The sequence below is a fragment of the Hippoglossus stenolepis genome, chromosome 11 (genome assembly GCF_022539355.2).
Source record: "Hippoglossus stenolepis isolate QCI-W04-F060 chromosome 11, HSTE1.2, whole genome shotgun sequence".
In the NCBI taxonomy this organism is placed as follows: Eukaryota; Metazoa; Chordata; class Actinopteri; order Pleuronectiformes; family Pleuronectidae; genus Hippoglossus; species Hippoglossus stenolepis.
This window is the reverse complement of record NC_061493.1, coordinates 13891941-13907783: the sequence shown is the minus strand read 5'-3', so window position 1 is coordinate 13907783 and position 15843 is coordinate 13891941. Positions and strand designations below refer to the sequence as shown.

Here is a 15843-nt window from a genome sequence, read left to right as displayed (position 1 = left end):
AACTTCCAATAAATTGAATTTGACCATATTGTGTTTTTACATAAATGGAAACAAATAAAACTAAATAAAGTAAAACCTATGGAAGTCCCAATGAATTTAACTTGACCATATTGTATTTTCACATAGTAAAATAAAATGAAACAAGATCAAATAGAATTGCCTCGTATATAGAACATTTATTCAGAAACCCAGTAGACTGTGTGGTCAGTGCAGAGTAGGACATCTATATTTATCTTTCCTGCATGGGATTAAAAGTGCGCCTCTTTTGGTCTGAGCAGGAACACTTACATAAACATTGTTAGGAGATCAGCAGCAGGTATATGACACACCTGCACCACCAGGAAAACCCCGTATGTGGCCTCGCTTCAGTTTGATTAACATCCTCTGACCACTGACTCCAAGTTTAAAGCTAAACGTTTGAGACTTTTACGCACAAGATTGGAAACAGATTGATGGCCTATTTTTAAAAGGACATAACAGAAAGCTACATCCGGTCAGAGATTCACAGTAGAGGCGTTATAATCTGCCCGGAATTTGTTGAATGAAAACGAGGGTGCAGTTGTTTTGTGTCCCTCTCTGCGCCGTGCGTTCTTCTCCTCGTTGAGTTGCATGGAGCCGTGCGTCAAACCCCTCCCCTCCCAGGCTCTCCCTGTGCTGCAAAACCAACTCGTCCTCTGAGCGCCAATGGGAAGGTGGAACAACAGGTAGGCGTCCTCTAACTAACTGCGTTTCACGGATCAGTCAACCGGTGCTTTTCGGCAAAACGAGTGGACCGAGCAGCCCACGAGCTCCGAGAGCCCGAGGCCCAACTTTACGCAGTGGTTTCCCCAAAGTGCCTGGAGCGGTAGCTGCTTGAGAGGAGACGAGTCACAGAGAGCCGGTGTGAGATGTTTCCTGATTAATCAATTGGAGATCAATCATTGGAAGACTCGCATATCTGTGACATCAGGCGCGTGGGCATCTTTCTGTGGATACTATGTAAAAGGTAAGCGTCTTTTTTCTCACGGCGCACAAACACATTGGTCATGAAATAAAATGTTCCACTCGGGTTATTTTAGATTAAACACTGGCAACAAGTCTGGTAAATCAGGGTTGGTCTGTTGGTGCCTTAGCAACACAAACATTTATCTTGTTATCTTGTGGTATCAGTGCTTGTTGCATAATCCAAAGAAGTGTAGCAATAATATCTTGTTTATCCCACCATGTGACTCACAACAATAACGCCTCCATTATATTCTTATATAAGTTTCTGCTCTGTTTTAGATGCTTGTGTCTACATGTCTTTATGCGCCCACGTTTTTATTGTTTCTCTTCCTCTTAGAGGAAAATCAAGATAAAATGGTATAAATCATAACAAGTTCTCTCTAGATGCCTCTAAATAAGTCTATTTCTTTCCTGCAGCAGCCAAATCGTCTCCTCCAATAAACGTCCTGGGGATAAAGACACACTGAGACACAGCTGATCCAAAGAGGTCAGACATCCCTCTGACCCTGATCCTCTGCAGCAGGACATGGAGGTCCTGCGGAGGTCTTCTGTGTTTGCCGCAGAGGTCCTGGATGTGTTTGACCGCTCGCTGACAGAGAAGGAGCTGGTGTCTCAGTCCAAAGCCCTGTGCAGGGACTACATCTTGTCCAGGCTCAACCACAACGGCCTGGGATGGTCCGAGTCTGAACTCAACCTCTCTCCCTCAAATGCGGCGCTCGCCGAGGTTTCTCTGGTCCTGCTCTGCCTTGGTAAGAGAAACCTGATGGCCTCTCAACTCTCAAAAAACGGAATGTCAAAACTATTCCAGCAACATGTTTATGCATTCAAGGCTGTGGTTGTCATCTCCTGTTGATCCTGACTTGTAGCCCAAGTAACATAAAGTGGCCAAATAATTTATACTATGCTTTGTTTAAGTTTTGATTATTTGAAAATATTTACAGCCTTACCTGAAGTTATAAAACCATGGCTTCTACTTAACTTACAGCTAGACATGTCAATATTATTCTTTTAACTAGTGAAAAACTCAAAAGTTTGCAATAAGGCTGCACAATCCTTAAGGTTTTAATAGTAGAGACATGTTGTTTTTTTTCTTTTAGATTCTGATCTGCATTAAATTGGCTAAATAAATGATTTTGAATGCATGTAAATCTTTATGAAAAAAAATGTTTTTTTGGACAATCTTTACCATTTCACACTATGAATACATGGTGGTCCCCATCATGATGATCATGGTGGCTTTTAAAACTCCTGTTAACAAGTAAACGGACAAGTGAACAGACCTGAAACATACCCCTCTGTGTGGATTAATAAAATAATATGAGCAGTCGATATGCTAGAATAACAACAATCTTGTATTTGAGATTAAGACTAAAATTTCAAGGCAAATGTGCAAGACTAAATGTTAAAGAATTTATATTTTACAGTTTAACCTAAAACCTTTATCACAAAAACTTAGAGAACTTGAATTGTTGAAATGTATTCATAAATTCCCATTTCTCTTTTCTGCATTGTTTATTCTGTGAAATTACAGTTTTTCATATCTGTTAATATAAACGCAGATACCGATGTGTCTGTGAAAGGCTCAGATCGGCTGATAAAATTGATACACTGCTACTTAACAAGCAATCAACAATATCTCGTGTGTCTTCAGCTGAAAGCCAACATGAGCTCACAGTTGTCATGGCGATATGATAATTCATTTTGGGCCTAAAAAGCAGAGATGCTGCCTTCTTATCGACTGTCAGAACACAGTATAGACCGAGGAATTCCATCACTAAGCCTTCATTGATAATTGATTTATACAAATAAAGGACCTGGACCCAACTGACTTCCACATAATGTAGTTTCTATTGTTGTGTGCTGTTTACTTCAGGCTGTGATAAGTCTGAAGCAAATGATAAGAGGAGGATTATGTCAGTGTGCGTGAGAACCAGGTGATTACATCCGGATGACTTGACACATTTCAGACGGCAGCTAAACTCCTCAGTGTCTCTGTAAAGACAGAGACGTTTAAATAACTGGTTTGAACTGAATCTGTGTGTTTGCTTTCGGTCTCGTTCATTCAGAATAACTGTGTGTTCTTTTCTCCCTCTGTGCTCTCCCTCTGTTACCTAGGCGACGAGCTGGAGTGCATACAGCCCTCTTTGTACAGGCACGTGGCACGGCAGCTCAACATCTCGGTTGCCATGGAGAACATGGTTTCGGATGCCTTTATCGGCGTTGCAACGGAGATCTTCGCAACAGGTACACGGCTGTTCTGACCCGAAAGTGTCGATGATGACGTTACAAGTTACGAACTGGGCATGTGGGTGAGCAAGAGTGTCTGAGTTCAAACACTCTGTTGCAGATAGTATCAATTATTGATTGATTGATTTGTGCTCTGTGTATATAAAGTGTTGACTTGCTGTGAAGATATTCTACCTGTAGTTTGAAGTCCAAATACACATCAAATAAGTTTTTTTTATAAGGTTAAACTAAGTGATATATTATATGTGGATCAGAAGTTTCCATCTAATATCTGTATTGGAACTGGCCCCCCAATAAATCATATCAGTCAGGCTCTAGTTTAAAGTATAACCCACCTTATATATCATGGATTGTCCTTTTATACATTTTTTCCCAGTTGGTCTCAGGAGAGGCTTCAGAGGGTTGTCTTCAGTTGTCTTGACAAATGATCTGCTCAGAGCAGCAAAGACATTTTGAAATACGCATAATGAAAAACTACGGACTTTATGTCGTCTGCATAAGCCTTTGGGGGAGATTGGTCAGTTCGCATCACAACTCAAATCTGTCTCTATTCTAGGAAAGATCAAATCAGGCTGGTTAAAATGTGAATTTCATGCCTGTGTTCTCACTAAACTTGCGCTTATTTCGACGTCACGCGGGTGCAATTTTGGGAAACGGCGTGGGATTCCTTCTGAAGAAATAACAAACTGGTGAACCCAGGCTGCCCCAGCCTTCTTGGACCAGTGGAAACCTGGATATAAATAGATTAAGTTATGAAAGTTTGTTTTTCCTGCCCTTCTTTTTTCCAGCTTTGTGGTATTTGCTATCATGGCGCCAAGTGCTTAACATGAATTTAGAAACCAGCAAGATATGGAATCTGACTGCATATCATCACCACTTTTTGTGGAGCAGCCATCTGCACTGTGGTCTCCCTCAGTAAAATCAACATTGCTCGCCGCCTCTCCATCCATCTTCGCCCGCCTCCCACCTCTGTTCTCTCTCTTTCCGCCCTCCTCTCCTCCAGCTTTATCCTTGACAATCTTGTCTCTATTCCTGGCCTGCTTCTCCGTAGGGAGCGAGACGTGACGTGCTCTGACAGCTTTCATGAACCGTTATCTCATTTAAGCTCGCTCAGGGCTCTATCCCCTTATAGCACCGGTCAGACGCTGTAGCCCAGCTCGGCGTTACAGCCATGACAAAGCAAGCAGAACCTATAGGAAGCTAATGCCATTACACCCTGAACTGCATCACAGACGGTCATTATAACAATCCCTGCTGCCCTGGAAACCGTACATACAAGTGGCCGGATGTCCTTGATTATCAGAGTCATTGTTTCGTAAGATGTAAACTTGGCCTTCTTCAGCTTTATGAATCTCATTTTCCCCAGAGAGATGAAGACAAAATCCTTTTCTGAACCCGTCGACCTCCCCATGCCTGACATTTCATCAGTGCTTCACCCACCTCAATGCAAAGGCAGCACAGTCTGGCCCCCTTAATTTACAGCTGGCGTGTGACGCAGTTAGAACTGTTATCAGCCACATTACCTCAAATGTGGCAGTTTGTTGACTTACACCTCATGTTTACAGTTTAGTTCAGTGCAAGGTCCATCAACGGCCCCACAGGCCTCCTGTCAGCTCACAGATGATGAGCAAACCTCAGAGGAGAAGGATGTTAAAGTTTGGCGTTGCCTAGGAAAGGAATGTTTGTGAATACATATGGCGGTTTATCGTTTCCAGTCATGGCCTGCGTTTAAATATTAATTTGTTTAATAATTTACCATAAAACAAACTTGTTGTCTTGTGGGAGCTCATAGTCTGTATACAAATATTTGTCTTCTTTTTCCTCACTCTTGTTAAGGGCAGAGGGTGTTGATCCTTGTCAAGCCCTCTGAGGCAAATTGTGATTTCTGAATATGGGCTATAAAAATACAATTGGATTGATCTATTGATTTTAAAGATGGACGACAGGACAGCTCCCCAAAAGTGAATCCCAAGCATTTTGATGGCCCCCTGGTGGCTGCCTGCAGTATAGGCCATAAATCCGTACTGATGGCAAGTGCTGTTTTTAGAGCAGCAAAGAAGAAGGGATTTCTACATCATTCTGCACAGTCAAGCTCAAACAATACAATAGTAAGCGTGATGTGAATGAGTGTGTCAGCGTGTGACTTAAATACTAACCCATCGCTGTCTACTTTTCTCCCTGAAGGTATAACATGGGGTAAGGTGGTATCCATGTATGCAGTGGCTGGAGCTCTGGCAGTGGACTGCGTCAGACAAGGACGTGCGATCAACGTACACATCATAGTGGACAGTCTGGGACAGTTTGTCCGCAAGTTCCTGGTTCCTTGGTTGAAGAGACGCGGCGGATGGGTAAGTGACAGCTGCTGGACATGCTGATAATCATGAGCTGTGCTTTGGAGGAGGCTGTTTTCCTTTTCCTTTTTAGATTTGAGAGAATTTTCACATTTGAGTCAAGGAGAGATGGTTTCCCAGGTACAGCATATTATCTCTTTAAAGAATGCTGCATTAGCATTGTTTTAAAAAGGCATTGTGGACAAACACAGAATTGGCTTTGACATTTTAGAAAACAAGGGGGTAAAGCACTGCTTGCCTCTGGTTTCTGAATACATTATGAGTCATTATGACTATTATGACTAATTGATGATTATCTAATTTGTAGATCAGAGCTCAGTTTGCTTTCAGAAGCGTTAGAGAGGAGTTGTGCCAAATCTGATTTCATCCTTCTTAGAAAGGCCCAGTTATCCTCTCCTCAGCCTACTGTCTCTTCCTGTTGGTTGATCTGATACAATGATGTGCATATACGATTAAGAGTATACACATATATTTGTTTATATTGTATAGTTGTGTGTGTGTGTGTGTGTGTGTGTAATGTAATCAGATTCATATATGGCCTTATTCTTAATTTATCTCAATCCATAATTAAGTTTAATAGAAATCAAATTGTTAAAATATCTCTTAATGTCCTTCTTTTTTTTCAGGCGGAGCTCACGAAATGTGTAGTAAAGAAAGAACTCATTCCTGAACAGCCGTGGTTGTCGTCTGTCGTCGAGTCCCTGAAGTACTTCCTCACCACGATGTACGTCTACATCATGAAGGAGCCATGAACAGTCGAGACGGAGTGCACAGCAGCCCCGGCGTGATTGGAGAGTGAGATCTCGGACTTATCAACAAAAAGATGGTTACTGTGCTCGATGGGGACTCGGCCCCGCCCGCAGATCTCGGTCTGTTGCTAAAGGGCCACCAGCAAATGTTTCATCAGCATCATGTTTGTGTTGTCTTGGGGGTCCGATGGGTGTGCAGGTGATTACCCTTCATCCAAAGAGTAGTCACCGTGATATTTAAGGGCATAAATGGAAAGTGTGTCTCACATTCGCCTCCTTTGTATATTTTCACTCTGCTTACACCTGTGCAGTAAACCAGGCTTCTCCCATGTTGTGACTGTGATGTGTGATGATGTTCAGTGAGCTGCTGTGGGAGGCTGTTCATACTCCTGAGGTAAACAGTCGTATGTTGTGATGTCACGTTTTTCTCAGGATATTACATTAAGATGGACGCCTGTTTACGTAATGAAAGTGGGTGCTCAGCGGGCTGGGTCTCTGAGAACTCTGAGTTTTCACTCAGAAGAGCAATATCAGGTGGTACCAACTGCTGACACTTCATGGGTTTGCACTTTTGTACTTGATGAACGCACAGGGTGTCTCTTTCCTGCTGTGACCCAAAATGGTGTGACCTGGTGCAGTTTTAGACACGATTCATCAAGAAATGTCAGGTCTCGTTGTGCCCGTTTCTGGCTGAAGAGCGGAGGCGTGATACATACTGACTGCACATGTTTTGGCCGGTGTTCATTTTCCTTTTTAATCTGTAAATAGGTTATTTATGATTTTATATTTTTATTATAGTATAAAGAGAGCCGATTCTACAGCTCTTTGGAATGATTGTATGATATGCCTGATGGTTGTTACTGTGTTAACTTATAAATGTGTCTGAAAGTTTTTTTTATTTTAATCCACAATAAACTTAAATCTTCAGACATGGTCTTGCTGCTGATTATTTTTTATTGATATTTTATCCATCTGAATTTATGTCCGACCCTTATCCCTTTGGGGATTTGACAATCAACAAATTAAACAATAGACTGTGTATAAAGATGAATCTCAGAACTGAAGCCAAAGCGCATTTGTCACCTGGTGGCTGGTTAGAGTATGGGTCATAAACCCAGACTCCTCCAAGTTAATGGATGGGACATGGACCAAACTAAAAAGTCAAAGCACACGTCAAATAATTTTTTTCTCAAAGATGGATCACGCTGTTTGTTCAAGTTCTAATTTCAGTCAGGTTTTAATTAGTTATTCAATGCTACAAAAAATTTGTTGAAACGTCATGATTGACAGCTGAGACGGACACCATTTTGTCGGGCGCGTGCATCGGTGAGACCTCGCTACCTAGATTGGCTCCAACGCTATCGCACAGACTCTTTTGAATATGTCCAGTAGAAAATCAGCAGGAGTTATAGTTGATTCTGACCTGTGATGTAAATAATTAACAAAAACAGGGAATTTGAACTTTCACATAGTTTTACACATTTATTATTTATTTTTCAATATTTATTGAAAATGACATTCAAATTTGAACTCCACAAGGACAGAGGAAGAATTACATATGAAGTAAAAGAAAAACTATTTGATCTTTTATACTGAAGGTCCTATGCATTCAAAGACATAAACCAAACACCATGAAACACATGGGGGAAACTCATGTGTTCCATATCATATATTATTAGGATCATATTAAGTAGCTGTAAACACAACTTTAAATTCAGTGCCACCCAGTCTACGAATAAAGCTCCTGATCTAAACAAACAAAACAGTGACTCCAGAAGCACAGCAGTTACTTTAGCTGCCAAACTTATAATAGTGCAATGATATGTAAAAATGATACCGTCCTCAATATCATCCTTCATAAGCGTTCCAACCCAAAGATCAAATATATGGCATTTAATAGCAACATAACTCCAACAAACAAAAAGTATAGTTTCCCAAACGAGGCCATTAAGTAAAACTTACATCTGTCCCACAGCCATGCCTAAACCATTACCTGTTATTACTGTATGTACCATTAATGGATAATGTACAACATTCCACATACCATAGTATAGAATTATAGATATACTGTATAATTATAGAGATGTTTATATGTTTATCTGACACATCTCTGATTATTGACCAAGCCTTTTTTTAGCAACATTTGTCATTCCAGACAAAGTTATTTTTATGCATGAGAAGCCTGCCTGCGTGATGAATCAAGATGACCGACGGTAGATGATGTGCAAGTGCTGCATCAGAGGCTGGTTGTCTGTTGCCATGGAAACTGTCTGCTCCAGCTTTCCATCTGATCGGAGCTGAAACACTCTGGAAATCTGGAAGAAATGAAAAGAGAGGGTGAGGTCACACGACTCCTTTGAGGTCACTGTGACCTTTGACCACTGAAATCTCATCAGTTAATTTTTTGAGTCCAATTGAATGTTTGCACCACATTTGAAGAAATTCTGTCATTGCGTTCTTTGGCTATTGTGTTCACAAGAATGAGACAGACAGCCCCACTGCCACTGCTGAAGCATGATAATTTACAGAGAAAAGTTCTGTTGCTGTTTTGTGGTGAAATATGACAGATTTGAATTTAGAAAACAAGCGAAGTAAATAATGAAGAGTGGTGCGTGGTCATAAAGAGTCAGAGAATCAGACGTTTACCTGCTGGACATGTGGCTCCTTGGCAAAAGAGATTCTGGCCAGAGCGTGGGTCTGCAGGTTCAGCTGCTGCCCAGTCAGCTCCCCCTCCTCAATCTCCACCAGACCTTCACAACACAGCACTCTGCAGTCAATACATGTGAGGTGTGTGTGTGTTTGCTTGAGACAACAAAGTAAGTTAGCCATTTCCAAATGTGACATAATGTAGGCAACTGTGCCAAATAAATCTTACTCTGGGAACAATCGAATTCCATTTATCTAAGCATGAAGGTTTTAAAATGCAAGTTTGACTTAGTTTTTAAAACAATCTACATCTTAAGGAAATAATAATATTAATGAGAACAATTTACTCACATGCACAACTAAAGACCGCAATAGAAAGACAGAACAAACAGAAACACTGCAAATTATAAACATGACTGCATCATGTTCCCATCTTTATCTGGAACATTGCATTATAATGATTCTCTTGGGAAGGAGTCAGAATGCCCAGCGTTGAAGGGATTACTGGAAATTCAATGACAAGTGGGGACCTTGCAAATAAAAAGAAGGATACAACCAGGGACAAAATCTATAAATTGTAACTATACCTGAGTTTTGTGCGACGATGAACGCCACTCTGTTGGTTCCTGGCTGCATTCGAATGAAGCCACACTCCCGGTGCAGAGGCTTTTTAGACTCTGCATGGAACGCATTGAACCTGTCAACACAGTGTGGATCAAGCTTCAGTTTCCCTGTTGAATATTGGAGATAAACTCTGGTTTAATGACTTCTAGGTCCTATTAACTGATTTACAGTTCAGCATTACGCTTCAACTTTCTGGGCCTGAATCTGGCAATTTAGGCTATGACTCTCAGGCAGTTACACATTTCACACAGGAGATGGTACCCTCTCACCAAAGTTACATCCAACAGATGTTCGGGGGGTCAAGAGTGGGAATGAAGGTGGCACCAGTCTGCCTATTCAATGATGTGTTGCTTGTTAAGTCCGATTGCTCCCATGTTAACCTACATGAAGTTTATCATTGGTTGTCCCACATGGCTGAAGTGCAGGGTCTCATTGTAGCGGAAAGGTTTTATGGAAGGAAAGCAGCCCTCTCCAGGCTCGTCTGACTCCCAGCCACCCAGTAGCCAGTCTATGGGGAGGAGGCCTGGGTTCAACTCTGCTGCTGGTAAAACACAAAATAAGCTCAGTTACTCCATGAAAACACAAATTTAAATGTCTTTAAATACACATTAACATGAATCCAACATATTGTAGCGAACGGATAAATGGAGGCAGAAGACGTTATCTTTCAGTCAGCAATGCACACATTCAGCGACACACAATAATAAAAACATTAAGATATGAACCTGTGTATTATTTGAATAGCTTAGTATTGAATGCACAATAACAGGGTAGCTATGTTTATACATGGCACTAGGCCCAGTTTAATATAAAACACAATTTTATACAATATATATAGGAGGGGGTCCCTGCTCCATCTCTCCATCAGTTTGGGGGTCCTTGGCCTGAAGAACGTTGAAGACCCCTGCTTTAGGGGACCTCACGAGCGCCCCCTACCCGGAAGTTGTAAATGATGAGAAATGATCTAGCTAATGTCGAACACACAGAGGAAGGTCTGACTATAATAAAGACATTTTCCTCTTTGGTGAAACGCCGTCGTCAGCACAGCCACTTCCAGCGTTAACAGACAGGACTCGTTGTGTTACATGCAGAGGTCGCGTCAGGACAACAGCCGCTTGTTTACGGTCACTGAAGCTCAAGTTCACTACGTTCATTATGAGAGCAGGCTGGGCCGTAAACGCACCACGGTGAGTTCGAGTTGTACGTACAAAGGAACTACAAACAGACTTCAGCTTCAACTGTGGGACGTTAATTCCAGTGTGCACGACTCTGTAGCTGGGGACGTTTCAAACAGGCTGCTCGTGAAGATTAAAACGGAACAACTTACCCGCGTGATTCACGGGACACGACATTACTGATGTAAACAGGAAGGAATAAACAACCTCACAGGATACACCACCAGGTTTAATGTCCTTAAATCAGACTGCGACGTGCTGAAGTGACGTTTATATAGACGCACAGCAGGGAATCATGGGAAATGTAGTTAGGGCGTAAGAAGCATTAAAAAAAAGGCAAGAGTAACATTTAAGTAAAATGTCTACATTTGTACGGGTGTTATCATACTTCTCCCAGTAGTGGAAGAAGTGTTCAGATCATTTACTTGAATTAAAGTAATTATATTTAACTTTGTGTCCTTAGCACCTTTCAAAACACACTTACAGGGGCCTGAAAAAGTAAGAAAAGAAATATTGAAGGCAAATAATAGGAAACTGTTGAAAAAAAGCCAATATGAAGCCATTTCAAACCAATTTGAAGATCACACAGCATTGGAGCACAGAAATAGAGATACAAAATATATAGATGAGAAAGGACTAAACTAAATAGATGGTAAGGTCAGTACTAGGAGGAAGCACATGCTTAAAAAAGTGTCTTTAGCAGAGATTTAAGAGAGGATAAGGAGTTTGCGTGACTCTTCTCCTCAGGGAGATTGTTTCTGACAGAAAAGTCCCAGTCACCTCTGGTCCTCAGCTGGAACTGTGGAGTGGCGAGTTGGGTCTTTACTCAGAAGGACTGGTCAAAAGATCTGCAGTGTAGTTCGATGCAAGTCCAGAACGGGCCTTAAAAGTCAGCAATATAAACTTAAGATTAATTCTAATAAATCTACTGGAAGCCAGCAAAGAGAAACTGGATTTGGTGAGAAGTGTGGCTGCTGCGTTTCGGACGAGCTGTAATTTATGCAGACCATCAGCTCAGGCAGGTGAAGAGAGGAAAAAGTCATGCATTCAAAACCTAAGCAAAATTATCACAAAATTGTACTTAAAGTAAGAAGTAAAATGACTCATAGTGCAGTAAAATGTTTACTCAGTTTTGTACTTTTATCTACAGCAATGCATCGTATTCTATAAGGTCGACATATGTCTGTGATAGCCATAAAAAGTCCACTTTGTATAACCTCAGCAAAATAGTTTCAGCTTTGTGAGAGGGTTTTTAAAGATTTGATTTAGAATATGAAATTAAGGAACAGTTCTTCAGAAAAATTCAACATTAACACATCTGCAGATACGCGGTTTAAACTGTCATCTATAAAGGGCCAAAGGGTCAAAGCTGTCAGACAGTAGTAGCTGACATGTAGTGGAGTGGAAGTATGAAAGTTGCATAAATGTCAATACTAATTTAAAGCACACAGACATGTCTAATAAAATAAAGCACACTTTATTGACATTATACAGTGCACTCAGTCTGGACCACTACATAACTGTCTTTTTTACTACTAACTACTTCACCTATAAAGGCACATTTACATTGCCTGTGTTTTTTTATTTATATATTTATAAAATCTCTGCGGGACAAAGCACACACGTACGACTAAAATGCATGCATTGCCCCAGATGTTAAGCTCTGTTAAGCTTTGCTCTTTTTGCAGTTCTTGAGAGCGTCTGCCAGGGCGTGAAGTGCCATGTCAGCGTTGGTCTTCTCACAGTTGTATCCCATCAATCCAATCCTCATCACCTAATGAAAAGAGCGATGGAGAGGAGAGTGAGTCCACAGTGACTCAGCAGCATGATTCAGGAAGCTATAAAAACACCTGACTTCTGACATTGCTCAAGTTATAATTGTTTACGGTAAAATTCCCCTTTTAAAAAAAAAAATTTTATTCCAAAAATTACTGTAAATGGATAAAATACCAGCAGGAGCTCACCTTGCCAATGGAAGGACCCAGGCCTCCAGTCATCTCCATCTGGTGGTGTTTCATGATGTACATCAACAACTCCCTCCAGTCGTAACCGTCAGGGATGGCAATAGTGGTGACGGATGGAAGCCTTAAATCCTGCAGGACATGTCACAAAATTAAAAGAAAAATCTGGAGTCTACAATCTTACAGTGCAAACAGGCTAAAGGAATGTGCACTCTCATATTTAGGACATTACAGTGCTGTTCTGTATCTCTTTGTTGTTCTTAAGTATCAGGTTTTTTGTTGTAGTTTTGTGTGACACCTTTATACAGTGGTTAACCCGCCTCACCCTTTCAGGGACGAAGAGCTTGAGGCCCAGGTCTTCCAGTCCTCTGTACAGATAGGCTGCCACCTCCTTGTGTTTCTTCCAGGACTCCTCCAGCCCCTAGAGGGAGACAAAGGACAAGGCAGTTCAGGTGCTGGCAGGGGCTGGTGAGTTCACGGTTATTGAATGGTGTGGTAAATGTGTAAGGTGGTGAAAAGTACCATTGCCCCCGATTCGAAGTAAAGCCTTTGAATAGATGAAAAAGTGGTAAAATGCTGATTTACCTTCTCAACAAGAATTGCCAGACCCTCTCTCAGAGCGAAGAATCCAGACACAGGACCAGTGTGGTGGTAACTAAAACCCAGAGCACACTGGATTAAACATTGTTCTCATACCAAACCTTGGTGTTCTACAATAATATGAACATTTCAAAGTTCAAAGTTCAAAAATAAAGTTTAACGTCATGCTAAAAGATCATCTGCAATTTCTAATTTAAGTAAAGTTGATGTGGGTATGAGTAGAACATTAATGCTTGGTTGCAGCAGACTTACATTCTGGCTGGTTGGCCATCACAGCCCCAGTAGTTGGATAAATGTGTCATGTCAAAGAGGTAGGACACTGGTTTTGTTTTCCTGTTAAACATCTTGTGGCTGTGAGAGGTATCAGAGACAAAGACATTCAATTACTCTTTTTTGTTGTCAGTTCTTTGTATACTGTTGTGACAATTCATGGAACTGTACGAGCAGCTACACACACACACACCACAGAGTGGTTTCTTACCATGCTCTGTCATTAAACGAGATGGGGGCTGTGCCAGGAGGCGCATTCAGGGCCTTCTGAGAGCCAGTGTACAGGATGTCAATATCTGGGAGAACAAGAGGCAGATCATATCACATGCAAGTGCAGGGTGGCAGACTGATTAACTCTCAATTCATTTACTCATAATTTCCTTACTTTGCTTGTCCATAAAAATTGGTGCTGCTCCAAGTGAAGCAACTGTGTCGACCAGAAAGAGGCAGTTATGTCTGCGGGAGAGAGGGTTGGGAAATATGACATTATGCTTTGTAATTAAACAAGGTAGTTTATGTTCTGTTTCAGAGAGATGCAGAGTGAGCCTCACTTTCTGCAGATGTCCCCAATGCCATCTACTGGGTGACAGAGTCCGGCGGAGGACTCTCCATGTGTGAGGAAAAACAGGACGGGCTTGTGTTTTTCTATGGCCTACGGACGAAGTAAGAATAGAGTAAATTATTTATTACATAACATGTGTTTAGTTACTGTTTATGTTTGTTATGGTTCTTAGTTATGTATTGGTTCTGATAGATGAGCCTGTACAGGACACTAAGCCTACCTGTGTAATTTCCTTATTAGTAAAATATCCTCCTGGAGTTTTAACCATTCTATGTACATTGGCACCTAAAGATAAAAACATTCATGATTAAATACTGATAGATAGATAGATAGATATATAAATAGTTATATAGATATATAGGTGGTGTGCGTAAAATCGTGCGTAAAGATGTACCCATTCTTTCTGCAATTTCTGCAACGCGTTCTCCCCAGATTCCGTTGACGGCGACGAGCACGCTCTCTCCGGGCTCCACCGTGTTGAACACCGCACATTCCATAGCCGCGTGCCCGGAGCCGCTCATGGCTATCGTCATGTTGTTCTCGGTCTGAAAGGCGTACTGGATCCCTCTCTTGATGTCATTCATGATCTAAGAGAAAAGGTGAAAACAACTTTTTTCCAGCTGCATTTCTCAAAAGGGTTCAACTGAGTGAATTGTGTGGGTGCGTAAATCCTATAGCTGTTGCCCTATTACGCACAGCTATTGATTGGATGTGAATAAGACTTTGGTCACAATCCATTCTTATTTATTTGGTTTTGTTATGTTTAATTGATAAAAAGTAGATGCATCGTTTTGCAGAATGGTGGTATAGCTGTTAACACGTGTACCACAACAAACCTTTAAGTTGGATATAATCAAATAAAACCATCATTTCAGTAGAGGGAGAAATGTTCAACCATTTCGAGCAAACGAAAATTTAATGTAATATTAATGTTTTAATAACAGTGTTATATCTGTATAAGACCGAAAATGCACCTGCTCCTCCAAATTGTGTTCAAGTTCAGAACCTGGGTTAAATTTGCCCCAGTCTTAGTTTCCAACAAAAGCTTTACCTCATACATTTCCGGGTGCATGTGACCAATTATTGGCTTCGACCCTGCTGCCAAAATACGTGGAGGCACGTTTGAGGGTCCCGGTCCGAATAAGTAACGCATCGGAGCCTCGAGCGGCCTCAGCATGCACGCCGGCGGGGGGATGGTGACGGAGGACATGGACCGATCCAGGCGCTGCAGGAGCGGCGCGCTCCTGGCGGCCAAAGGGCCATCGAGGGCCGCTGCAGTCTGCTGGGCGAGCAGCGCGCTCCGGCGGAGGAAAGACCGCTGCATCACGACTGGTGTGCTGGTTCCTGAGAGACTCGCACTGAGTGAGGTCGACACCGACAGACAGAGAGAGTCAGTCTGACTGTGACTCTTAGGTAAAGATTTAACAGGTCTTTGACCTGTTGGCCGAGGGGCGGTTTGTGTTCCTACGCATCACGGTTGGCAATAAGGGGTACACTGGCATATGAGGTCATAATAGAGAATGGAACAAATAAGTTATGTTGTAGGTTTAACTTCACTGTTGAAAACTTTTTTCAGCATTATGAACGTCACACAGTCTGCAGACATCTGGTTATCAAGGCCCTTTTCCCATATCGATGAGTCCATGTTCAAATGAACTATACAAACCCTGGTGG

The 15843-nt window shown here is 41.7% G+C and overlaps 3 protein-coding genes across 4 annotated transcripts; 1 reads left to right on the top strand and 2 right to left on the bottom strand.

The window, feature by feature from the left end:
• The first annotated feature begins 316 nt into the window (after positions 1-316).
• On the top strand, positions 317-7260 carry bokb (BCL2 family apoptosis regulator BOK b). Its single transcript, XM_035169298.2, has 5 exons — positions 317-985; positions 1402-1733; positions 3100-3228; positions 5416-5579; positions 6209-7260. The coding sequence occupies exons 2-5, from the start codon at positions 1511-1513 to the stop codon at positions 6332-6334; spliced, it is 642 nt and encodes a 213-aa protein (XP_035025189.1). The 5' UTR covers positions 317-985; positions 1402-1510; the 3' UTR covers positions 6335-7260.
• Positions 7261-7786: 526 nt separating this feature from the next.
• On the bottom strand, positions 7787-11057 carry thap4 (THAP domain containing 4). 2 transcript variants are annotated; one of them, XM_035171545.2, is made up of 5 exons: positions 10929-11057; positions 9986-10142; positions 9565-9674; positions 8978-9081; positions 7787-8646 (listed from the first exon to the last, which is right to left on the bottom strand). In XM_035171545.2, exons 1-5 carry the CDS (start codon positions 10951-10953, stop codon positions 8530-8532), a joined length of 513 nt encoding a protein of 170 aa, XP_035027436.1. In that variant the 5' UTR covers positions 10954-11057; the 3' UTR covers positions 7787-8529. The 2 variants fall into 2 exon arrangements, with proteins under 2 accessions (XP_035027436.1, XP_035027437.1); XM_035171546.2 differs by having other exon boundaries at positions 9986-10139; positions 10929-11051.
• Positions 11058-11885: 828 nt separating this feature from the next.
• Positions 11886-15575, bottom strand: agxtb (alanine--glyoxylate and serine--pyruvate aminotransferase b). Its single transcript, XM_035170575.1, has 11 exons — positions 15221-15575; positions 14564-14756; positions 14390-14454; positions 14159-14259; positions 13993-14063; positions 13819-13903; positions 13590-13688; positions 13323-13392; positions 13063-13158; positions 12741-12869; positions 11886-12550 (listed from the first exon to the last, which is right to left on the bottom strand). The coding sequence occupies exons 1-11, from the start codon at positions 15491-15493 to the stop codon at positions 12443-12445; spliced, it is 1290 nt and encodes a 429-aa protein (XP_035026466.1). The 5' UTR covers positions 15494-15575; the 3' UTR covers positions 11886-12442.
• Between the last annotated feature and the right edge of the window lie 268 nt (positions 15576-15843).